We start from the raw sequence: 27,139 nt of genomic DNA on the forward strand, positions 1-27,139 counted from the left end.
CATGGAGTAGAAGGGGGTTTGTTACCTCCAGCGGACAAGTGATTCAGCATGAGAAATTGATTAGATGATTAATAAAGGCGGTGCAGGAACCCAAGGAAATAGCACTAATAAAAATAAAGGCATATCGGAAAAAATGACACTCCAAAGCAATTGAGCAATAGGAGATTTTAATTTTCCCAACATTGACTGGGATTCACTTAGTGTTAGAGGTCTAGATGGAGCAGAATTTGTAAGGAGCATCCAGGAGGGTTTTCTAGAGCAGTATGTAAATAGTCCAACTCGGGAAGGGGCCATACTGGACCTGGTGTTGGGGAATGAGCCAGGCCAGGTGGTTGAAGTTTCAGTAGGGGACTACTTTGGGAATAGTGATCACAATTCCGTAAGCTTTAAAATACTCATGGACAAAGACGAGAGTGGTCCTAAAGGAAGAGTGCTAAATTGGGGGAAGGCCAACTATACCAAAATTCGGCAGGAGCTGGGGAATGTAGATTGGGAGCAGCTGTTTGAAGGTAAATCCACATGTGATATGTGGGAGGCTTTTAAAGAGAGGTTGATTAGCGTGCAGGAGAGACATGTTCCTGTGAAAATGAAGGATAGAAATGGCAAGATTAGGGAACCATGGATGACAGGTGAAATTGTGAGACTAGCTAAGAGGAAAAAGGAAGCATACATAAGGTCTAGGCGGCTGATGAAAGACGAAGCTTTGAAAGAATATCGGGAATGTAGGACCAATCTGAAACGAGGAATTAAGAGGGCTAAAAGGGGTCATGAAATATCTTTAGCAAACAGGGTTAAAGAAAATCCCAAAGCCTTTTATTCATATATAAGGAGAAAGAGGGTAACTAGAGAAAGGATTGGCCCACTAAAGGACAAAGGAGGAATGTTATGCTTGGACTCAGAGAAAATGGGTGAGATTCTAAACGAGTACTTTGCATCGGTATTCACCGAGGAGAGGGACATGACGGATGTTGAGGTTAGGAACAGATGTTTGATTACACTAGGTCAAGTCGGCATAAGGAGGGAGGAAGTGTTGGGTATTCTAAAGGGCATTAAGGTGGAGAAGTCCCCAGGTCCGGATGGGATCTATCCCAGGTTACTGAGGGAAGCGAGAGAGGAAATAGCTGGGGCCTTAACAGATATCTTTGCAGCATCCTTAAACACGGGTGAGGTCCCGGAGGACTGGAGAATTGCTAATGTTGTCCCCTTGTTTAAAAAGGGTGTCAGGGATAATCCAGGTAATTATAGACCGGTGAGCCTGACGTCAGTGGTAAGGGAAGCTGCTGGAGAAGATACTGAGGGATAGGATCTATTCCCATTTGGAAGAAAATGGGCTTATCAGTGATAGGCAACATGGTTTTGTGCAGGGAAGGTCATGTCTTACCAACTTAATAGAATTCTTTGAGGAAGTGACAAAGTTGATTGATGAGGGAAGGGCTGTCGATGTCAGATACATGGACTTCAGTAAGGCGTTTGATAAGGTTCCCCATAGCAGGCTGATGGAGAAAGTGAAGGCGCATGGGGTCCAGGGTGTACTAGCTAGATGGATAAAGAACTGGCTGGGCAACAGGAGACAGAAAGTAGCAGTAGAAGGGAGTTTCTCAAAATGGAGACGTGTGACCAGTGGTGTTCCACAGGGATCCGTGCTGGGACCACTGTTCTTTGTGATATACATTAATGATTTGGAGGAAAGTATAGGTGGACTGATTAGCAAGTTTGCAGACGACACTAAGATTGGTGGAGTAGCAGATACTGAAGGGGACTGTCAGAGAATACAGCAGAATATAGATAGATTGGAGAGTTGGGCAGAGAAATGGCAGATGGAGTTCAATCAGGGCAAATGCGAGGTGATGCATTTTGGAAGATCCAATTCAAGAGTGAACTATACAGTAAATGGAAAAGTCCTGGGGAAAATTGATGTCCAGAGAGATTTGGGTGTTCAGGTCCACTGTTCCCTGAAGGTGGCAACGCAGGTAAATAGAGTGGTCAAGAAGGCATACGGCATGCTTTCCTTCATCGGACGGGGTATTGAGTACAAGAGTTGGCAGGTCATGTTACAGTTGTATAGGACTTTGGTTCGGCCACATTTGGAATACTGCGTGCAGTTCTGGTCGCCACATTACCAAAAGGATGTGGATGCTTTGGAGAGGGTGCAGAGGAGGTTCACCAGGATGTTGCCTGGTATGGAGGGCACTAGCTATGAAGAGAGGTTGAGTAGATTAGGATTATTTTCATTAGAAAGACAGAGGTTGAGGGGGGACCTGATTGAGGTGTACAAAATCATGAGAGGTATAGACAGGGTGGATAGCAAGAGGCTTTTTCCCAGAGTGGGGGATTCAATTACTAGAGGACACGAGTTCAAAGTGAAAGGGGAAAAGTTTAGGGGGGATATGCGTGGAAAGTTCTTTACGCAGAGGGTGGTGGGTGCCTGGAACGCGTTGCCAGCGGAGGTGGTAGATGCGGACACGATGGCGTCTTTTAAGATGTATCTAGACAGATACATGAATGGGCAGGAAGAAAAGAGATACAGAACCTTAGAAAATAGGCGACATGTTTAGACAGAGGATCTGGATCGGCGCAGGCTTGGAGGGCCGAAGGGCCTGTTCCTGTGCTGTAATTATCTTTGTTCTTTGTTCTTTGTTTAGCAATAGCCAGGTAGACAAAGCTGCAAGAGACATGACAGTTTAGGAGAAGGGATGATAGCCACCATGAGGCCCGCCCGAGAAGAAATTCCCAAGATAAATGTGAAGGGTCTCCATGTTGCCGCAGAAGGAAAATGGGGAGAGTGGGAAGGATGGCGGGCAGAGAGAGACGAGGACGGAATTTGGTGAAAGGAAAGAAGGGTTACAGCTCCCCAGGGTACTAGATGGATATTATTAGAAATCTACCATGGGACACAACATACCGGGCGAAATAATATGGTGGACCTTTTGAGCCGGTGTTGGTGGTGGAGGGGAATGGGCAGGGAGACTATGAAATACTGCCAGCAGTGTATCATGTGAGCACAGCACAACCCAGGCAAGGCAGTTAAAATCAGACTCCATCACCAACCACATCCCAGAGGACCATGGGAACAAGTGCAGATTGATTTCACAGGACCACTTCCCCCATCACAGGGAAAGAGATACTGCCTGGTAAGAATCGATCGTTTACTAGGTGGGCAGAGCATTCTCGACTAAAGACTGCTCCGCCCTAACGGTAGCCAAGATACTAGCCGAAGAGGCTGTACCCCAATGGGGGGGAGGGGTCCCAACCCAAATAAACTCGGACCAGGGCACTCATCTTACTGGGAAGGTTATTAAAGAAACGTAAACAAATGGGAATAAAACAGAAATTCCACATCCCCTATCATCCTCAAAGTTCTGGAATGGTAGAAAGAATGAATAGGACTATAAAGACGTCTATAGCTAAAGCAATACAAGAAACAGGGAATAGTTGGGCAACAGTTTTACCCAGCATTCTGATGCGCCAACGGGCCACCCCAAATATGAATACAGGATTTACTCCATTTGAGCTATGACAGGACGGGCAATGCAGTTGCCAGAAGGAATAATGGTCGGATGGATGGACGCAGGCCCACTTAAAGGCAGAATCTGAGAGTATGTCAGAGAAATGAGTAAACAGCTACTCGAGCTCAGACAAGAGGTTAAGGACAGACAGGCAGCTAAGGACATAGAATTGGACCAGCAGTTGGAAAAACAGAAGGTTCCTCAGGTAGGAGATAAGGTAATGGTCAGAATGGGTCCAGAACGGGGTGGACTTCAACCCTGATGGCATGGACCACATGACGTAATTATGACAGGTGATAAGTGTGTGCTCATAGATATGAAAACGGGAAGTAAATGGAAACATTATGCACAGTTGAAACTGTATATGGAAACCGAGAAATCTAAAGGCGACCCGGGCAAGGGAAGCCAATGTTAATATCATTGCAGGTATCTCCTTATCCTGAGCGAATTGGTAGCAATGTGGGAGACACCGATGGCACATGTGCACGACAACACTTGCCAGCACCCTGGACAATACGCTCAGCTCCCCAGAGGAGGGATTGGGGAATGGGTAAAGAAGCGGAATACCTGGATTATGGACCAGGTCACCACGAAAGTCTGGGAATCAAACCGTAAATGTATCCGAAATATAAACGAGGGATATTGGGACCACAGCTGCGATGGAGAGCTACACCTATCAGCACCAGGACAACCAGTCCAATTGACACAACCTCAATGCCTTCGGAGCTGGGTATATAATCCTAGTAGGGAAAGGGCGCACCAGGTGTGGATTTTTCCCAACGGATCTCAACATCCCAACCACACCCCCTTGCCGATCAGTACAGATGCAAAGGGGGGATTAACAATATCTGGGATACATAACAATATGACAGGGTTGGGTAAATGGTATTATGGTTGTCGAACAAATAACGCAGACAGCACCATCCTTCATGAAGTAAATATCACAGCCAGCTGGACTGATCTGCCCCACTTTGTTTGGGAACTGGGCCTTGATAAGAACATATGAACTAGGAGCAGGAGTAGGCAATTCAGCCCCTCGGGCCTGCTCCACCATTCAATACGATCATGGCTGATCTCATCTTGGCCTCAACTCCATTTTCCTGCCCGTTCTCCATAACCCTTTAACCCATTACTAATTAAAAATCTGTCTATCTCCTCCTGAAATTCACTCAATGTCCCGGCATCCCCCGCACTCAGGGGTAGTGAATTCCACAGACTCACGACCCCTTAAAAGAAGTAATTTCTCCTCATCTCTGTTTTAAATCTTCTACCCCTAAAACTATGACCTCTTGTTCTAGATTTCCCCACTAGAGGAAACATCCTCTCTACATCTACTTTGTCAATCCCCTTCATCATCTTATATACGTCAATTAGATCTCCTCTCATTCTTCTAAACTCTCGATAGTAAAGGCCTAAACTGCTCAATCTCTCTTCATAAGACAAACCCCTCATCTCTGGAATCAATCTAGTGAACCTCCTCTGAACTACCTCCAATGCAACTACATCCCTCCTCAAGTAAGGGGACCAAAACCGTACGCAATACTCCAGGTGCGGTCTGACGAATACCTTGTACAGTTGCAGCAACACTTCCCTACTTTTATACTCTATTCCTTTATGAATAAACGCCAAAATTCTATTTGCCTTCCTTATTACCTGCTGCACCTGCATACTAGTTTTCTGCGATTCATGCACAAGGTCACCCATATCCCTCTGCACCAAAGCACCCTGAAGTTTCCTTTCTATTTTGCCTTTCTATTCTTCCGACCAAAATGAATAACCTCACACTTATCCACGATAAACTTCATCTGCCAAATTTTGGCCCATTCACCTAACTTATCCATATCCATTTGTAAATTTCTTATTTCTTTATTGCAACTTACTATCCCACCTATTTTAGTGCCATCTGCAAATTTGGCTATAGTACCTTCTATCCCTACATCCAAGTTATTGATATAGATTGTAAATAGTTGGGGCCCGAGGACCGAACCCTATGGCATCCAACTAGTTACATCTTACCAACAAGAAAAGGACCCATTTATCCCGATTTTCTGTTTTCTGTTGGCTAGCCAATCCTCTATCCAAGCTAATAAATTTCCCAACCCCATGTGATCTGACCTTGTGTATTAACCTTTTGTGCGTCAACTTATCAAATGCCTTCTGGAAGTCCAGATATACTACATCTACAGGATCCCCATTATCCACTTTGCTTGTTACATCTTCGAAGAACTCTAGCAAATTAGTCAAACACGATTTACCCTTCATAAAACCATGCTGACTCTGATGGATTGTGTTTTGACTTTCTAAATGTCCTGTTATTACTTCTAACAATTTCCCAATGACAGATGTTAAAGTAACTAAGTCCATAGTTTCCTACTTTCTGCCTCCCTCCCTTTTTGAATAAGGGCAGTATATTAGCATTTTTCCAATCCACTGGAACCTTCCCTGCATCCAGGGAATTTTGGAATATTATAACCAATGGATCCACTATCTCCGCTGCCACTTCCTTTAAGACCCTAGGATGTAGGCAATATGGCCCTGGGGACTTGTCTGTCTTCAATACAAATAATTTGCTCAGTACTTTTTCCTTAGTGATGATGATTGTTCCTCCCTTTCTATAACCTCTGCGTTACTTGTTACTATTGGGATGGTACTAGTGTCCTCCACTGTGAAAACTGAGGCAAAATACTGATTTAGTGTCTCCACCATTTCTGTGTTCCCCACTATTAACTCCCCAGTCACATCCTCCAAGGGACCAACATTCACTTTAGCTATTCTCTTCCCTTTTATATACTTATAGAAGCTTTTGCTATCCGTTTTTATATTTTGTGCTAGTTTTCTTTCATAATTTATCTTTGCTCTCTTTACTACATTTTTAGTAACCGTTTGTTGATCTTTAAAAGTTTCCCAATCTTCCAGCCTGCCACTGGCCTTTGCAATATGGTATGCCTTAGTTTTTGTCTTTATGTTATCCTTAACTTCCTTGCTTAGCCATGGATGTTTTTCCCTCTCTTACAATCTTTCTTCCTCTCTGGAATATATTTTAGTTGGGAGGAATTGAATATTTCCTTAAACATCTGCCACAGCTCATCAAGTATCCTACCCTTTAGTCTTCCTGCCCAGTCCACTAGGGCCAAATTTTCCCTCATGCCTATGCAATTACCTTTGTTTAACTTCTGAACGCTAGTGTGGGACTCCAGTTACTCGCCCTCAAACTGAATTTGAAATTCTAGCATGCTATGATCACTCTTCCCTAGAGGATCCTTAACAATGAGATCATTAATTAATCCCACCTCATTACACAAGACCAAATCTAGAATAGCCTGCTCCCTGGTTGGTTCCACAACATAGTGCTCCAAAAAACAATCTCTAATGCATTCAATGAACTCTCCTTTGAGGCTACCCTTGCCAATATGTTTAATAGAAGGTCAGTTAACCAGAAGGTCAGTTATTCTCTGTGACCTTGTCTTATCAACACCCTCACCTTTGTTATCTCTTGCCCCACTCCCACTTTACTTGCTTAAAACCTTTTACATTTCTAATATTTGCCAGTTTTGAAGAAGGGTCACTGTTTCCTGCTCGCTGAGTGAACTCTCTCTCTTTCTCCCAATCTCTTTAAACTCTGGCGCCGCTCTCGCTGCTTCCGGCTCGCTGAGTGAACTCTCTCGCTCTCTCCCGATCACTTTAAACACTGGCTCCGCTCTCGCTGTTTCCCGCTCGCTGAGTGAACTCTCTCTCTCTCTCGATCTCTTTACACTCCGACTCCACTCTCGCTGTTTCCTGCTCACTGAGTGAACTATCTCTCTCTCTCCTGGTCTCATTGGCTCTGCTCTCGCTGTTTCCCGCTCATTGAGTGAACTCTCTCTCTCTCACCCGGTCTCTTTATGCACCGGCTCCGCTCTCGCTGTTTCCCGCTTGCTGAGTGAACTCTCTCTCACCCGATCTCTTTATGCCCCGGCTCTGCTCTCGCTGTTTCCCGTTCGCTGAGTGAACTCTCTCTCTCTCTCTCCTGATCTCTTTAAACTCTGGCTCCGCTGTCACTGTTTCCCGCTCGCTGAATGAACTCTCTCTCTCTCTCCCGATCTCTTTAAACTCTGGCTCCACTGTCGCTGTTTCCCGCTCGCTGAGTGAACTCTCTCTCTCTCTCCCGATCTCTTTAAACTCTGGCTCCGCTCTCACTGTTTCCCGCTCGCTGAGTGAACGCTCTCTCTCTCACCCGGTCTCTTTATGCCCGGCTCCGCTCTCGCTGTTTCCCGCTCACTGAGTGAACTCTCTCTCTCTCTCTCTCCCGGTCTCTCTGTACTCCGGCTCCGCTCTCGCTGTTTCCCGCTCGCTGAGTGAACTCTCTCTCTCTCACCTGGACTCTTTATACTTCGGCTCCGCTCTCGCTGTTTCCTGCTCACTGAGTGAACTCTCTCTCTCCCGGTCTCTTTATACTCCGGTTCCGCTTTCGCTGTTTACCACTCGCTGAGTGAACCTTCTCTCTCACCCGGTCTCTTTATACTCCAGCTGCGTTCTTGCTGTTTCTTCGTCGCTGAGTGAACTCTCTCTCTCTCACCCGGTCTCTTTATACTCCAGCTCCGCTCTCGCTGTTTCCCGCTTGCTGAGTGAACTCTCTCTTTTTCACCCGGTCTCTTTATACCAGGGCTCCGCTCTCGCTGTTTCCCGCTCGCTGACTGAACTCTCTCTCTCTCTCCCGGTCTCTCTGTACTCCAGCTCCACTCACACTGTTTCCCACTCTCTGAGTGAACTGTTGCTCTCTCACCCAGTCTCTATATGCTCCAGCTCCTCTCTCGCTGTTTCCCGCTCGCTGAGTGAACTCTCTCTCTCTCTCCCTGTCTCTTTATACTCCGGCTCCGCTCTCGCTGTTTCCCGCTCGCTGAGCGAACTCTCTCTCTCGGTCTCTTTATACTCCGGTTCTGCTCTCGCTGTTTCCCGCTCGCTGAGTGAACTCTCTCTTTCTCTCCCGGTCTCTTTATATTCCGGCTCCGCTCTCGCTGTTTCCCGCTCGCAGAGTGAACTCTCTCTCTCTCTCCCGGTCTCTTTATACTCCGATTCTGCTCTCGCTGTTTCCCGCTTGCTGAGTGAACTCTCGCTCTGTCTCCCGGTCTCTTTATGCTCCGGCTCCGCTCTCGCTGTTTCCCGCTCACTGAGTGAACTCTCTCTCTCCCGCTCCCGGTCTATTTATGCCCTGGCTCCGCTCTCGCTATTTCCCGCTTGCTGAGTGAACTCTATCTCTCTCACCCGGTCTCTTTATACCCCAGCTTCGCTCTCGCTGTTTCCCGCTCACTGAGTGAACTCACTCTCTCTCTCCCGGTCTCTTTATACTCCGGCTCTGCTCTCGCTGTTTCCTGTTCGCTGAGTGAACTTTGTCTCTCCCGCTCCCGAAATATAGGGACAGGTGGGGATGTGGTAGGAATATGGAATTAGTGTAGGATTAGTAAAAATGGGTGGTTGATGGTCGGCACAGACTCGGTGGGCCGAAGAGCCTGTTTCAGTGCTGTATCTCTAAACTAAAGAAACTAAACTAAACACTTGTCCTTGCGTCCTTGCCCGACTATATGACCGATGTAGGTTACTCTCGCTTTTGAAAATTCACTTTTAACAAGATTTATCACTAAATCAGCCAACAGTAATTTTCTAAACAGAGTTTCTAGTTGTTCCGAGTGGTCCTTCCAATTATCACTGCAGATTGGCACATCATCAATGTAAACTACACAGTTAGGAACACTGGCTACCACTTGGTTCATTCGTCTTTGAAAAGTGGCTGGGGCAATTTTTAGGCCAAATGGCATCACTCAGCATTGTAAAAGACTGTCTGATGTGACAAAGGCCAATATTTCTTCAGATCAGAAGGAACCTGCCAGTATCCTTTTAACAAATCTATTTTTGTACGAAACGTGGCAATGCTCACTCTGTCAATACAATCTTCCAGGTGAGGAATTGGGTAGGAGTCTGTCTTTGTTACTGCATTTATCTTTCTGTAGCCAATGCAAAATCTAGTTGAACCATCAGGTTTAGGCAGTAAAATCACTGAGGAACTCCAGCTGCTTTGACTGGGTTCAACTCGGTGGTTTTCCAGCATGTATTGGATTTCTGCTTTTACCGGGCCTGCTTCTCTGGACGTAAGTGATAAGGATGCTGTTTTATAGGAAAGGATTCCCCTATATCCACATCATGTGTGGCTAAGGTTGTACAGCCTGGATTGTCCCTATAGACTCCTTTAAATGCCACGAGTAGCCTTGTTAGGTCTTCTCGTTGTTCTGCATGTAAATAAGAAAGTAAAATATGTCCAATCTCCCTAACAATGCAGTATTAGCTAACTGGGTAATAGGAGGTTCAATTTGAGAATTGTCTAGGTCTCCTTCTGCCTCATCCTCACTATCCTTACTACCTGGCATACCTGTGCTTGCTTATCCTCCTCCAGGCGATGATATTGTTTTAACATATTTATATGACACAGCCAGTTCTTTTTCCGGCGATCCGGGATATCAATCAAATAATTTACTTTACCAATTCTTTTGACCACTTTATATGGACCATTGAACCATGCTTTCATTGTTTCACCCTGTGAAGGCCGCAATACTAACACTTCATCCCTTGGTTGAAATGTTTGGGTCTTGGCATGCTTGTCTGTCCATTTCTTCATGGTTGTTTAGGAAGCTTTCAGGTGCTCCTGAACCACTTTGCAGGCTCTCGTGAGCCACTCCCGGAACACGGATACATAGGGCTGGATTTTAAGGAGCCCTCGACATCGGGATCCGTGATGTTGGGGCGGCTTGAAAATGGCCCCAGATGAGGCCTGCGATGGACCTCGACGCCAGTAGGGCCCAGCCCGATCCTGCCGGCGGCAGTGGGGTACCGTGGCGGCCACCCTGCCGCTCAGTGAGTGGAGCACAATGACGATATGCAAATAAAGTAAATTAATAGATTTGCATGTACTTACCATTAATCTTGATATCCCCTTGCGGTCTATGGCCCAGTGACCGGCACTTCTGCGCCTTTGGAGCCCCGTCCGGGGAAACGAGGTGCAACATTTGTGGGTAGGGGGAGGAGGTAAGTTTATCAGTGCAGGGAGTGGGGAGGAGTCAAATCAACGTCATGGGTGTAAGGGATGGTGAGAAGAGTTTTAGTTTAAAGTTGTGCACTTTGGTGGGAGAAGGTCAGATGGTAAACCTAAGTATTTTGGGAAGGAAGAGTAACTAATTAACTTAATTGTTATGGCGGATGGGAGAGGGGCAAAAGAAATGTATCTATTGAATTTTATTCAATTTCTCTTTAAATATTTAAATTAGCCAATAGGGGTTAACAGCCCTTTAAAAATGGTGTCAGGACCTGCGTGCAGGCAGCTGACGCCATTGCCAGGGATGGACAGCCCACCCCCTCGACATGATCGGGGGAGGGGGCAGCCCGTTCCCGCTATTTAAATGAGTCACCCCGCTTGAGATTGCGGTGACTCTTTGGCAGGCGGCCCGCCCATTTTTTTCAAAGAAATGGCAGATAAAATTCAGCCCATAATCTAACAGGGAAGATTCGTCCCTCTGTTCTAAAAACCTTTCTTTAATTAGTTTTAGAGGACTTCTGATCTCATGTCCATAAACTAATTCAAAAGGACTAAAACTCGTAGATTCAATCAGTGAAATCCTGGTGGCAAACAAAATGAATTCCATCCCTTTATCCCAATCATGGGGATATTCATGACAATATGCTCTGATCATCATCTTGAGGGTCTGCTGGTACCTTTCGAAAGCCCCTTGTGTCTGTGGGTGGTATGCTGAAGACTTTAATTGTATTATACCCAAATTACCCATAACTTCCTGAAAAATTATAGACATAGAATTGGAACCTTGATCTGACTGAATCTCAATCGGTAATCCATATCTAGTGAAGAACTGGGTTAACTTCTCTACCTTAGCAGAAATTGTTCTCAAGGGAATGACCTCTGGAAACCAAGCAGCCATATCCATGATAGTCAATATTTATTGATGCCCTGCTTTTGTTTTCGGTAAAGGTCCTATCCAGTCTACCAACATCTTACTAAATGGTTCCCCAAAAACTGATAATAGGAATTTGAGGTGCAGGTTTTAAGGCAGGTTGCAATTTTCCCACAATCTGACACATATGGCATGTTTTACAAAATGGCACAATGTTCTTGGGAAGACCTGGCAAGTAAAAATGTCAACCTATACATGATTGGATCTTCTCGATCTCCACATGTCCCGCTATAGGAATTTCATGCGCTATCCTTAATATTTCCCAGCGATACTTGGGTGGTACCACTATCTGGTGAACTACTGTCCATTCTTCGTCTGCAGGTCTGTGAGGAGGTCTTCACTTCCTCATCAGAATCCCATTTTTAATATAGTAGCCTTCTGGAACCCCCTTTGCCTCAGCTTCAGGTTGGAGCAGATCGTGCCACTTTATTTATCTCTGGTCGGCTTGCTGAGCCTTGATCAGAGAACACTTACAAACCATTTCCTTCGGATTATCCAAATCTCCAAAGAAAGCTTCAGATGTAATGTTTCACCATTGCTTGGGTGACTACACATGAAGGAAAAATTCCTGGAACTTTTTCCTGCAAGTGTTCTGTGTCTTTAACTTGATTTGGTCTTTCCATGACTACTGGAGAAGCTATTACCTTTGCTCCTACCAAATCATTCCCCAGAAGTAGGTCAACTCCGTCTCCTGGCAAACTTTGGACAACTCCTACAGTTACTGTTTCAGACATTAGGTCACACTCCAGCTGCACCCGATACAAAGATATGGGTATATACTCCCCGCCGATACCATTCACTAAAACCTTGACATTCAGTACGCTCTCTGGTTGAAAAGTTATGCCTTTGTTACAAGAGTTTTTTTTATTGAATGCTTAGATTTCTGTCTGATTTAAAAATTGAGAAAAAGGATTTTTCTCTGTGAACATTGAATGCCGAACTTGGTGTTTGAACTGAGTGAAACACAGTCTGCAAGGCACCTGTTTCCAAGTAACTTAGCAGGGGAATGAGAGGCCAGGATTTATGATTGTCACATGACTGGTTTGTTGAAGTTTTAGTTTCACTTTTGCATTGTGAAGAAAGACTAGTTAGCTGGACAAGCAGCATGCAGTAAGATCTTTGCTTTAACTTGCCTGGATCAAGTGAAAAAGAACTCTCTCTGAAAAGGAAGACTTGCATCTCTTGGAAAGAAATCCTACATTTGAGGTGTGGCTGTGGTCTGCCTGGTTGCAGAGGAAACGACCCTTGGAGAGAGGAAAAGACCTGGAAAAAGAGGAGTTGATACGCTCTGTGGAGGAAGACTGCTTTGCAGAGAGGAAGTCCCTGCATTTGAAAGGTGGCAGATTCCTGTTGCCTCGTGTGTTTTGGAAGAGCCTGAAATCTCAAGTAAGTGTCTACTGCTAGACTGCTACTTCAAAACCCAAGCAGGCCTGTTGCTACACCCTTTGCTTAAAGACCTGTGTGATGCCTGCTGCAGACAAATTGCCTTGAATGCCTATACATCAAAGACTGTCCAATAACCTTGTCTGGCGAGACATCGAGTGGCATCTGACTCTTTGACTCTGGGTCACCTCACCAGACCAGAAACATCCTAACAGAATGGGATAAACACAATCATTTTATTTTTTTCATTTTTATTTCTAAGAAACAGCTGTAAATCAAAACAACCTTTTTCCATGGTTAACTGGTTTTTGAATGCATGTGTGTGTTCATGAGGGTTAGGAAGAATAAGAAGTTTTAAAAGAATATTTTCACATATAGAGTTATCTCATTATTGTTTAAGACTTAGTTTATTAATAAATAGTTAATTTTGTTGTTGCTTAAAGGAACCTGGTTTGGTGTGCTTTATTCTGCGGGACAAATTGAGTGGTCAATTTGGCTATTTTTAGGTAGGTGGGAAACTCTATCAATATTGTGTGACCTGTGGAGTAGTGGGACTGAATTAACAGTGCATTACTCCTCTTTGGTCGTAGCACTTTCCCCAGCAAAAGAGTTTGGATGGCTCCTGTATCCCAAAGTATAACTATAGGTTTACCTTCCTCAGTTGAGGGATGAGGAGCTATGTTTCCTCTTGACAAGAATTCCCTATAACTCTCAGGTATCTTATTCACGACGCATGCACTCAGTGTTTTTTGTACTTGGCCTTACTGCTGTAGTCAGAGCTATAGCCTGATCTGTCATACTCCTGGTCATGGCCCCTTTCTCTGCATTGGCCTTATGAAATGGCAAAAAAGGCCAGTAAGTTCCATGAGTTTCCCCTACAACTTCTAGCATTCTGCACAGTGTCCCACCTTGTGGCAATGGTAACACTTCGACTTGTGGACCTCACTTCCACCCTCAGAATCTTCCTTTCTGGCCTGAGGAGGAGATCCTGAGGCATTCCCAGCTGTCCCTTCTTGTCCCTGGCTACTTGCCTTCCTTTCACCCTCCCACCTTCTATATTTCTTGGGTTTGTGGGGGTGACGGACAAAGGGTTTCAGCTTGTAAACAAGCTCGTAATCATCAGCGGTCTCAGCTGCCTGTCTGGCTGTTGAAACCTTCTGGTTCTCTACATGGGTTCTTAATAACAGAGGGAGTGAATTTTTTAATTCTTCCAGGAAAATTATTTCCCTAAGGTTCTCATATGTGGCCTCTACCTTTCGTGCCCGCATCTAATGATCAAAATTAATTTACTTTGCTCTCTCAAATTCTATATAAGTCTGCTCAGCATGTCTCCGGAGGTTCTGAAATTGCTACTGGTAAGCTTCAGGGACCAACACATAGCGAGAATAGCCTTTTTTGCCATTTCATAATCTGCAGAAGTCTCCTCAAAAAGCATGGCATAACCTTCATGAGCTCTGCCCATCACCCTGCTTTGCATCTGCAATGTCCCGCTTTATTTGGCCACTTCATCTGTCTGGCTATCTTTTCAAAAGAAAACCTTTCCTCAGACCTCAGGAGGGCTTGCACAAATTTAAACAGTTCTCCACTGGATCCTGGGCTGGAGTCAGATCTTTCCTCACCAGAATTTTCACTGGAGTCAAGACCACCCCTTTGTCTTAGTTTCACTTTTTAAAAAATTCAATTTCCTTAATTCTGAAAATATAGAGATATGTTGTCAAAGCTTTTCATCTTGCACTCATCAGGACAATTGGCAAAAATACCATAGAAACCATAGAAAAATTACGGCACAGAAAGAGGTCATTCAGCCTATCGTATCCATGCCGGCCAAAAAAACTAGCTGCCCAATCTAATCCCACCTTCCAGCACTTGGCTTGGTCCATAGACTTACAGGTTACAGCACTTCAGGTGCATGTTCAGGTACCTTTTAAAAGAATTGAGGGTTTCTGCTTCCACCACCATTCCTGGCAGTGAATTCCAGACACCTATCACCCTCTGGGTGAAGAAGTTTTCCCTCATGTCCCCTCTAATCCTTCCACCAATCACCTTGAATTTGTGCCCTCTGGTAATTTACCTCTCCACTAGGGGAAACAGGTCCTTCCTGGCTACTCTATCTAGGCCCCTCATAACTTTGTATACCTCAATTAAGTCACCCCTCAGCCTCCTCTGTTCTAAGGAAAACAACCATAGCCTATGCAAGCTTTCCTCATAGCTGCAACTTTCAAGCCCTGGCAACATTCTTGTAAATCTCCTCTGTATTCTCTCCAGAGCAATTATGTCCTTCCTGTAACACGGTGACCAGAACTGTATGCAATACTGTACCCAATGTTAGGGCAAACAACTTTCGACTGTATGAGAAGAGAGTACTGATTGGTTGGCAAGTGCAGAGCTCTGTTACAAAAAAAAAGACAAAAAAGGAACACTTTGGCCAAATACTTACTAATTCTTGCAGAAAAAGAGAAGATATGGAAGGAAGTCAGTTGTCCCTTTTGGTCTGGTGTCTGGGTATATGGAGACGGGTCAATGGGATCTTTTCAGAAGCAATTCATTCTGGAGATGCCAAGAAATCATCTGGTAGGCTTTCCAGGAGACATGTGGCATCAGGGGTTTCAGCCAGCACACATTTGAATTGCAGGGTTTTTCCAAAGACAGGAGGAAAGAGGAGCTGACACACACTGGACTTTTCAGGGCGTCTAAGATAGGTGCTTGGAAAATGAACTGGGGGTTTCTTTTTCTTTGGCAGGAAAAACACCAACTGTCTTCAAAACAGTTCACACCTCAACTGAACTGAAACAATCCAAACCCCAAAACAGAAAGTCAACCGCCTGACCTCCATAAACCTTGGCATGTGGCTTCTCTATAAATATCTCCCCTTAGTCCAACATTCCTGTTGTTTATTTATCTTAAGGCAGGTGACTTCCAGTCGAGGTTGTTTTCAGTCAAGTGTCCTTTTGATGACCCCAGTGAAGAAAACACAGTCCAGAATTTCTTCAGGTTTCCAAATGAATCCATTTCCACAATTTAAACATGAGTCCTTAAAAACATATTTTTTTAAAAATAGAAGCCTCTCATAACATCAGTTAGTACTGCTTTAGGAAAGATAATCTCCAGGACCATGTGATTGTTGGTGAAGCTTGTGGTATGTAAATTTCTGTTATTGCTTATGGCAAGATTCCCTGTCTGTACAAGCTTTAACCTCTCAGCTACTGCTTCCATAATACATGGCTTTTGCCACTCAGGTTCTGACACATTGATAGTTCTTATTTCTGGGGTGATAGTGGGTGATACATTGATTTTTAGCCCCTGTAAGGTGTCTGCGATTTCTTCTTGTTCTGCCCCTTGTTCTGGCTGAGTTCTGACTCTAAAGTGTTAGGTTTGATTAGCTTTGGATTTGGAACCTGAAGGTTTGATTCTTCAGTGTAGGTCCACACTGGCTTCACTTTTATTTTTGTTGTGATTTCACAAGTGTGATTCACTTTCCTCCACATGTTACCTTCCCTTTCCCTTTTACTTCCGATATAGGTGTTTCCCTAATATGCCCCATGTCATCTGGGACATTACTGCTTGCAGGTGGATGTCCAGCTTCCACTGCCCTGTGGCACTTCAACGAGGAGAGGCATCTCCCTCATGCTTTGCTTTCCTGTTTGGGATCTTTCCTCATCCCTATTTAAATATTTAAAACAGGTTTCAAGCTAACATCTCGGTTGCTTTTCCTTCAACTTTTGTGGATTTTATCTTAGCTGCTATAAATCTTTTCAGCTACATCTGGGCCCTTTTAAATTCTTTTGGCTCTCTTCCCCCCTGGGGATTTTTGGGATTTCCCCAGCCCTCTGCAGCTGTACCGAGATTTGTTTGCTTCCCTCAGTTTCTCCAGTCTCCGTGGACTGTTCTAGACCCTCTGGGTATAATACTGTCCTTCCTGTCAAGTCATTGCCCAGCAATAGGTTTACACCCTGCATGGGGAAGCTAGGAATGATTCCAACTGTCACTACTCCGGTGACCAACTTACTCCATCGGTAAACTTTGACTAAGAGAAACTTCAAGCATATGCCAGTAAGCCCTTTTACTAATACCAGAGGATTTGTTCTTCTTTTCAGTGACATTTCCGTCAGTTTGGCTGCCAGTAAAGGCGGGGCTAAAGTGTGGCGAGTCGAAGAGACTTAGCAGTTGGCAGGAAAAAAGACAGAGGCGCAAGGAGAGAGCCAACTGTGAAACAGCCCCGACAAATAAATTTTTCTGCAGCACCTGTGGAAGAGCCTGTCACTCTAGAATTCGCCTTTATAGCCACTCCAGGCGCTGCTCCACACACAACTGACCACCTCCAGGCGCTTACCCATTGTCTCTCGAGAAAAGGATGCCAAAGATAAGGGTTTGAAAACAACTGGTATCCCTGAGGATGGTTATCTCCTTGTCTGGCGCCTGGAACACAAAAGGAGTCAATTTTCCTTTGTGTAAGAAGTTTGGGTATGCGTTCTGCTCTTGCTTTATATCAGAGCACAGGCTTACCACTTTCAATGCCACAGACACGGGCTTGACTGCAGTGCCCCCGCTGGTTTTTTGGCATACCAACAACTGGTCTGGACATAGCAAAAGGGTAGCAAGAGGAAGGGTGCGGCTGATTAGGGACCAAAAAGGAGACCATTCTATATCTGGCGGAAGAGGCACACCTGCAATGCTAAATGAGTACTTTGCATCTGTCTTTAGCTAGGACATCATAGTGAAAGAGGAGGCAGTTGAGATACTGGGTGGGCTACAAGTTGATAAAGAGGAGGTATTAGAAAGGCTGGCTGTACTTAAAGTTCATAAGTCACCAGGACTGGATGGGATGCACCTGAAGATGCTGAAGGAAATAAGTAACAGCAGATATACTGGCCATAATCTTCCAAGCCTCCTAAGATATGGGTGTACTGTGAGAAGACTAGAGAATTACACATTTAGCACTCTTGTTCAAAAGAGGGTATAAGGATAAACCCAGCACCTACAGGCCGTTCAGTTTAACTTCAGTGGTGGAAAAGCTTTTGAAATGATAATCGAGGACAAAATTAACAGTCATAGAAACATAGAAAGATTTATGCCACAGAAGGAGGCCATTCAGCCCATTGGAGGGGGATTTTATCTTGGCGACGGGGGTCTCAATCACCGGCTAAAGCACCCACAAGGGCCTCACATCACCTCCTCTGGGGAATGCCTGCCGGAATATATGTCACTTAGGTACTTCAGTGGACAGTGGTAGGATTGAGGACCCTGGTAACAGAAGTCCCACCTGCTGAGATCTGCTGGCCAATCAGAAGCTGGCAGCTCTTTAACTGAGCAGCGCCAGCACGAAGGCTGGTAGAGCACTCAGCAGAGGCGCTGGAACCAGGACACAGGTAAGTTGGGTAGGGGGGGGGGGGGGGTGGGAAAGTCACGGGGTGGGAATCGCGGGGGAAGGGGATGTAGAGGGTCAGCAACAAGGGCAAGGGATTGGCTCTCAGCGGGCCCCCCCTTCCTGATGCCAGGTCCCTCATTCAGGCACTAAGTGCCTTTTAATGAGGACCTCCCTCTGTATCCAGCAAGCAACCAGTACGGGTTAACTTGGCCTGCTCGCCATGCTGCGCAGGCCTGCCATTGTGCTAATATTGTTGGCGATGGGATGAGACTCTTAATTGAGCATCAATTGGCAGTGAGGTGAGAAGTTCGTTCATAGGCCTTCCTGCCCCAACCTTAATTTGGGTGGAGTTGGGAAGGTGGCGGGATGAGGTAACCCCACCACCATCCCATTTTATTATATGCTCTCTGTGCCTCCAAACCAGATCTTGGCAGCGGGCTTCAAAGATGGCAGGGCACACATGCGGGATTTAGTCTGTGGAGTCGCCACGATATTAAATGCGGCGGCTCATTTACGTGGCCAGGGCGGATCGCCCCAACCAATGATGCGCAGGGGGAGAATGCTTCATCCCTGGCAATGGTGTCCGGCGCCACTGCGCAGGTGCTGGTGCCATTTTTAAAGTGCTTCAAGCCCTTCCATTAAATTTGAATTTCTAAAGTTCTCGGCATTATAAATTGAAAATTGAAATATGAATAAAAGTTTCAAGCCCCTCTCCCAGCCCCCAATGACTAAACAATTAATTCCTTGCCCTCACCCCCCAAAATATTTATCTTGTGCACCTGACCTCCCCCCAGAAAGTTCACAAACTTTCATCTTTACCCCTTTCCACAACTCCCTAGACCAATGAAATTAGTTGGACCCTGCTCCCCACTCCCGTACTGAAGAACTTAACTGCTCCCCATTCCCCACCAGTGTCACGCCTCACATCACTGGTCAGAGATCAGCTGGGGCACGAGTGCCGGCCACTAACAGCAATATCGGAGCAGGACGGCCAGCGGGACTAGGTAAGTAATTAATGCGTTCATTAACATATTAAAATGGCGGGCCCAACGCTGAGCGGCAAGCGGTGGGGGGGGGGGGGGCGCCACGAGGCCTCAATGCCGCCTGTAATATGTGATGGGACCTTCCCAGCATCGGGAAGCATGGCGGGCCTCTCCTGGAGGCATTTTCCAGCCGTCACCACCATGACCCCCGACATTGTGCGGCCAGTAAAATTCAGCCCACTAACTGGGTACTAAGAGGTGGAGTGGGGCCTATAAGGAACAAAAATGAGTAATATATGCTTAGAGTTACAGGGTGAAGCAAGAATACATAATAAGTACTTTGTATTGGTCTTTACTAAGGAACAGGAATCTGACAAAATATTGTCAGAAGCGGAAAGAGTAGAGGTAATGAATAGGGTAACAATTTAGAGCCAGAGGCACTGTAAAGGCTGGCTCTGATTAGGGTAAATAAGTCACCTGGTCTGGATGGCTTGGATCCCAGGTTGCAAAAGGAAGTGGGAGTGAAGATACCATAAGGGCTTGCCATAATCTTCCAATCTTCCCCACTCATGGGGGAGGGGCCAGAATATTGGAGAGTGGCAAATGTGGCACCCATATCCAAGAAAGGGTGTAAGGACAGTCCTAGCAACTACAGGCCAGTTAGTTTAACATTGATGGTGGGTAAGGTTTTAGAAACAATAATCAGGGAAAAAAATCAACAGGCACTTGGAGAGATTTGAGTTAACTAAGAAGAGCCAGCACAGATTTGTAAAAGGTAGATCATGCTTGACTAATCTAATTGAATATTTTGATGAAGTAACATAGGCGGTTGATGAAGGGAATGTGGTGGATGTTGTCAATATGGATTTTAAGAAAACGTGTGTCAAAGTACCTCATAAAAGGCTGATTAACAAAACTGAGGCTCATGGAATAGGAGGGTCAGTGTCCAACTGGATAAAAAATTGGCTTAAGGAAATAAAACAGCGAGTCATGGTAAATGGTTGTTTTGCAGACAGGAGGATGGTAAACAGTGGTGTTCCTCAAGGGTCAGTACTGGGACCACTGCTTTTTTTGTTACATATTAATGATTTGGATCTTGGAATAAAGAGTAGAATTTTAAAATTTGCCAATGACACCAAACTTCGAGGAGCGGCAAATAGTGAGATGACATGAACTGCCTACAACAGGACATAGTCCAGCAGAATGGGCAGACATGTACTCGATGGAATTTAATAGAGACAAGTGTGAGGTAATGCATTTTGGCTGAAGGGATATAGACTCAATGGCACAGCTCTAAAGATTGTGCAGGAACAGAGGGACCTGGGGGTGCAAGTGCATTGATCTTTGAAGGTGGCAGGACATCGAGTCATAGAGAGATACAGCACTGAAACAGGCCCTTTGGCTCACTGAGTCTGTGCTGACCAACAGCCACCCATTTATACTAATCCTACATTAATTCCATATTTCCTACCACATCCCCACCATTCTCCTACCACCGACCTACACTAGGGGCAATTTACAATGGCCAATTTACCTATCAACCTGCAAGTCTTTGGCTGTGGGAGGAAACTGGAGCACCCGGCAGAAACCCACACTGTCACAGGGAGAACTTGCAAACTCCGCACAGGCAGTACCCAGAACTGAACCTGGGTCACTAAAGCTATTGTACTAGTTACACCCTCAAAAAATTCCAGTAGATTTGTTAAGCATGATTTCCCTTTCGTAAACCATGTTGACTTTGTTCAATCCTGTTAATGCACTCCAGGTGTTCTGCTATCACATCCTTTGTAATAGACTCTAGCATTTTCCCCACTACTGATGTAAGGCTAACTGGTCTGTAATTCCCTGTTTTTTCTCTCCCTCCTTTTTTAAATAGTTACATTTGCCTCCCTCCAATCTGTAGGAACTGTTCCAGAGTCTGCAGAATTTTGAAAGATGACCACCAATGCATACATTATTTCCAGGGCCACTTTCTTTCGTACTCTGGGATGTAGATTATCAGGCCCTGGGGATTTGTCAGTCTTTAACCCCATTAATTTCCCAAGCACTATTTTTTTACGAATACTGTTTTCCTTTCATTCCTCCTTTTCATTCGACCCTTGGTTCCCTCACATTTCTGGGAGGTTATTTATGTCCTCCTTTGTGAAGACAGAACCAAAGTATGTGTTTAATTGTTCGACCATTTTCTTGTTCCCCATTATAATTTCCCCCATTTCTGACTGTAAGAGACCTTCATTTGTCTTCACTAATCTTTTTCTCTTCACAAATTTATAGAAGCTTTTACAGTCAGTTTTTATGTTCCTTGCAAGTTTACTCTCATACTCTATTTTTCCCCACTTAATCAACCTCTTTGTCCTCCTTTGCTGAATTCCAAACTGCTCCCAATTCTCAGATTTGCTGCTTTTTCCAGCAATTGTATTCTCTTTGGATCTAATACTATCCCTAATTTCTTTTGCAAGTCACGGTTGAGTCAACTTTCCGGTTTTATTTTTGTACCAAACAGGAATGAATAAATGTTGTAATTCGTACACATATTCTTTAAATATTATCCATTTTCTATCCACCATCAACCCTTTTAGTAAAGTTCCCCATTCTACCATAGCCAACTCGTGCCTCATACCTTCGTAGTTTCCTTTATTTAGATTCAGGACCCTAGTTTTGGATTCAACTACTTCACTCTCCATCTTAAAGAAGAATTCTATTATGTTATGGTTGCTCCTCCCCAAGGGACCCCGCACAACAAGATTGTTAATTAATTCTTTCTCATTGCTCAATAGCCAGTCTAGGATATTCTGTTCTCCAGTTGGTTCCTCAACGTATTTGTCTAAAAACTATCACGTACACACTCCAGGATATCCTCTTCCATGGTATTATTGCTAATTTGCTTTGACCAATCTATATGTAGATTAAAGTCACCCATGATTACAGTTGTACCCTTATTGCATGCGCCTCTAATTTCCTGTTTAATGCCATCCCTTACATCTCCACTACTGTTTGGGAGCCTATAGACGACCCCCACCAACGTTTTCTGCCCCTTGGTGTTTCTTAGCTCCAGCCATACAGATTCCACATGATTTTCCGAGCAAATAACCTTCCTCACTATTGCATTGCTTTCTGCCTTTACTAACAACGCTACCCCACGTCCTTTCCCTTTTTGCCTGTCCTTCCTAAATATTGAATACCCTTGGATGGTCAGTTCCCATCCTTGGTCACCCTGCAGCTATGTCTCTGTAATTGCAACTATGTCATAACCGTTTACATCTATTTGCGCTGTTAGTTCATCTACCTTATTGCAAATGCTGCATGCATTAAGACACAATGCCTTTAGACTTGTCTTTTTAACATTGTTAATCATCTTAGCTTTATTTTGCACTATGGTCCCATTTTTTTATCGCCCTTGTTTTCTCTGCCTTCCACTTTTGCTTCTTACCTTTCTGTCTTTCATTTCTACCCTTGTTTCCCCCTCCTCTGTCTCCCAGCTCAGATTCCCATCCCCCTGCCATTCTAGTTTAAACCCTCCCTGACAGCTCTAGCAAACACCCCGCTGAGGAAATTGGTCCGGTCCTGCCCAGATGCAACCTGTCCACCTTGGGCACAATGTTCTGCATCATTTGCGACTCCTCAGATACTGAAACAGTCCGTGTCCATATGCAGCAAGACCTGGGCAACACTCAGGCTTTGGCTGAAAAATGGCACGTTACATTCATGCCACACAAATGCCGGGCAATGACCATCTCCAACAAGATAGAATCCAATCATCTCCCCTTGACATTCAATGGCATTGCCATCACTGAATCTCCCACTATCAACCTGCTGGGGGCTTACCATTGACCAGAAACTGAACTGCACCAGCCATATAAGTACTATGGCTACAAGAGCAGGTCAGAGGCTGGGAATTCTGTCCGGGTAACTCACCTCCTAACTGTCAAAGAAGAACAAAGAACAAAGAAAATTACAGCACAGGAACAGGCCCTTCGGCCCTCCAAGCCTGCGCCAATCCAGATCCTCTATCTAAACATGTTGCCTATTTTCTAAGGGTCTGTATCTCTTTGCTTCCTGCCCATTCATGTATCTGTCTAGATACATCTTAAAAGACGCTATCGTGCCCGCGTCTACCACCTCCACTGGCAACGCGTTCCAGGCACCCACCACCCTCTGCGTAAAGAACTTTCCACGCATATCCCCCCTAAACTTTTCCCCTTTCACTTTGAACTCGTGACCCCTAGTAATTGAATCCCCCACTCTGGGAAAAAGCTTCTTGCTATCCACCCTGTCTATACCTCTCATGATTTTGTACATCTCAATAAGGTCCCCCCTCAACCTCCGTCTTTCTAATGAAAATAATCCTAATCTACTCAACCTCTCTTCATAGCTAGCGCCCTCCATACCAGGCAACATCCTGGTGAACCTCCTCTGCACCCTGTCCAAAGCAACTACATCCTTTTGGTAATGTGGCGACCAGAACTGCACGCAGTATTCCAAATGTGGCCGAACCAAAGTCCTATACAACTGTAACATGACCTGCCAACCCTTGTACTCAATACCCCGTCCGATGAAGGAAAGCATGCCGTATGCCTTCTTGACCACTCTATTGACCTGCGTTGCCACCTTCAGGGAACAATGGACCTGAACACCCAAATCTCTCTGTACATCAATTTTCCCCAGGACTTTTCCATTTACTGTATAGTTCACTCTTGAATTGAATCTTCCAAAATGCATCACCTCGCATTTGCCCTGATTGAACTCCATCTGCCATTTCTCTGCCCAAATCTCCAATCTATCTATATTCTGCTATATTCTCTGACAGTCCCCTTCACTATCTGCTACTCCACCAGTCTTGGTGTCGTCTGCAAACTTGCTAATCAGACCACCTATACTTTCCTCCAAATCATTTATGTATATCACAAACAACAGTGGTCCCAGCACGGATCCCTGTGGAACACCACTGGTCACACGTCTCCATTTTGAGAAACTCCCTTCTACTGCTACTCTCTGTCTCCTGTTGCCCAGCCAGTTCTTTATCCATCTAGCTAGTACACCCTGGACCCCATGCGACTTCACTTTCTCCATCAACCTACCATGGGGAACCTTATCAAACGCCTTACTGAAGTCCATGTATATGACATCTACAGCCCTTCCCTCATCAATCAACTTTGTCACTTCCTCAAAGAATTCTATTGAGTTGGTAAGACATGACCTTCCCTGCGCAAAACCATGTTGCCTCTCACTAATCAGCCCATTTTCTTCCAAATGGGAATAGATCCTATCCCTCAGTATCTTCTCCAGCAGCTTCCCTACCACTGACGTCAGGCTCACCGGTCTATAATTACCTGGATTATCCCTGCTACCCTTCTTAAACAAGGGGACAACATTAGCAATTCTCCAGTCCTCCGGAACCTCACCATCTGCAGGGCATAAGTCAGGAGTGGGATAGAATACTCTCTCCTTGCCTGGATGAGTGCAGCTCCACCAATTCATAAGAAGCTCGACAACATCCAGGTCAAAGCAGCACGCTTGTTTGGCAACCCATCCACCACCTTCAACATTTACTCTCTCCACACCGATGCACAGTGGCAGCAAGATGCACTGCAGCAACTCACCAAGCCACCTTAACAGCACAGTATAAACCCACGAATTCTGCCAACTTTAAGGATAAGGGCAGCAGATGCATGGGAACACCACCACCTGCAGGTTCTCCTCCAAGCCACACACTATCCTGACTTGGAACTATATCGCCATTCCTTCACTGTCACTGAGTCAAAATCCTGGAACTCCCTACTTAACAGCACTGTGAGTGTACCTATACCACATGGACTGCAGTGGTTCAAGAAGGTGGCCCATCACCCACTTCGCCAGGGGAATTAGGGATGGGCAATAAATGCTGGCCTTGCCAGTTATGTCTACATCCCCATGAAAGAATAAAAAGAGGCTCAATTTTGTTAAGCAGCCTTTTATGTGGTACTCTGTCATATTCTTTCTTAAAATCCATATAGACAACATCTACCCTTCATCAACCTTCTCTTACTTCATCAAAAGATTCAATTATATTCGTCAAGCATGATCTGCCTTTTTCCAAATCTGTGTTGGCTATTCCTAATTAACTTGGAAGTATTGTGAACTTTGAGGAGGATATTGATAGGCTTCAAAAGGACATAGGCTGGTGAATTGGGTGGACACGTGGCAGATGAAATTTAATACAGAGAAGTGCAAAATGATACATTTTGGTATGGAGAATGAAGATAGCCAATACAAAATCAAGAGTACCATTCTAATATGGATGTAATAACAGAGAGACCTGGGGGTATATGTGCACAAATTGTTGAAGCTGGCAGGGCAGGTTGAGAAAGTGGTTGAAACGACATATGGGATCCTAGCCTTTATAAATAGAGGCATAGAGTACAAAATCAAGGAAAATATAATGAATTTTTATGAAAGACTGTTTCAGCCTTATTTCAAGATTATTGTGTCCATTGTGGGGCACTACACTTTAGGAAGGGTGCGAAGGCTTTACAGAGGAATAGGAGTTGCTAAATTGTTCGTGCAGCGAGCCGGCACTGACCCGATGTGCCATATAGCATCCTTCTGTGCTGCACCATTCTATGTCTCTATGGTTCACTGTTTTGTACTCATCGATGTAAAGCACTTTGAGATGTGTCCCTACATAAGGAATATTGCAGAACTGTAAGTTGTTGTCTATTGGTGCTAAAAGAGCAGTGCCACTGTACTGTTCACTAAGTATCTATTATGTTACTGGTATATTAATTTGTTTAATTGTCTGAAGGTGGTGGGCATTGACTGGAAATTCACCTGTGCTCCTATTAAAATAGACAGAGACCAGAACTGGAGTTGCTGGGTTAGGAGATGTATGCTTGTAATGTGAAACTCTTTAAATAAATATAACAGTGTGCAAGGATTGGCTCCATTTCTATCCTTCACCAACAGGCTTTCTAGAATAGAACATTGCAGCAGAGAATGGTTGCCTAAAGGTGAAGATAGCAAGCTAAAAAAATCAGACAGAGAACTACAATCCTAGTAGCTATTGTGAAAAATTACAAAATGCAAGTGTAAATTCATGGGGTATGATTACCCCCCAATGCTCTCAGAGTCTGACCCATATGACCAGTGGAAGAATGAAGTGGATATGTGGACACAGGTTTCCCTATGCATGCATTGAACTCTACATCAGGGGACAGATTGTCTGTCACCATGGACCCAAGGTAGCAGAATTTGCTAACCACTTCCAGTGGGGTGTTATTTAGTGTGATCAGAGGTGGAGAAAGGCATAGAGGAGTCAATATTCTTGGGATCCTGATGACTATGTGCTTGTGGGTAGCAATCTGCCGAATGGGTGGTGGGCGTTAGTTCAGCAGGTATATTGGGATGTAACTGCGCACATTGTCCTGAAGAGCAGCAAATTGCTGGGCAACTGTAGGTCTTAAATAAAACAAAAACTCTCTATCTTAAATACCTGCAGATAGTTAAAGGGCTTTGGTATAATTAAAGGGCTGTAGAAGTTTTATATTTTCTTTTAAGTCTGTGCAAAGGACTGACCCTAGATTGCAGTGGTGAACATATGATGTTGAAATTTAAAAATAAATGAACTCTAACCTAAAATACAACAGGAATCAGGAATTAGATTCATCAAGCTCATTTTTAGCTCATATGCAGAAAACGATATGTTACCTGGAACATGTAGGGCTCTGTGGCAGAAGAGAAATTCAAACTCTTGGACAGGTGTTCTTCAGGATTATATTTCTTCAAATATCCTTTAATCATAACTGTTTTTGCTGTCCCCTGTTCTCCAGTCAGAAGTACTGCCTATCAAAATATCAAAAATATATTTATTACAAAAAAAGGATTTTGAACCACTTAAACAATTAAGCTTAAAAAAAAATTCCAGAACTGTTCAAT

The 27,139-nt window shown here is 44.6% G+C and overlaps 1 protein-coding gene across 1 annotated transcript in view; it reads right to left on the bottom strand.

Moving 5' to 3' along the window:
• LOC137367179 (dynein axonemal heavy chain 8-like) overlaps positions 1–27,139 on the bottom strand; it is a 2,062,041-nt gene that overhangs the window by 654,693 nt on the left and 1,380,209 nt on the right. The window contains exon 80 of the mRNA XM_068028615.1: positions 26,912–27,046. Within this exon, the coding sequence (XP_067884716.1) occupies positions 26,912–27,046 (135 nt within the window). The remainder of the gene's footprint in view (positions 1–26,911; positions 27,047–27,139) is intronic.

Source organism: Heterodontus francisci, chromosome 3 (assembly GCF_036365525.1).
Source record: "Heterodontus francisci isolate sHetFra1 chromosome 3, sHetFra1.hap1, whole genome shotgun sequence".
NCBI lineage: Eukaryota > Metazoa > Chordata > Chondrichthyes > Heterodontiformes > Heterodontidae > Heterodontus > Heterodontus francisci.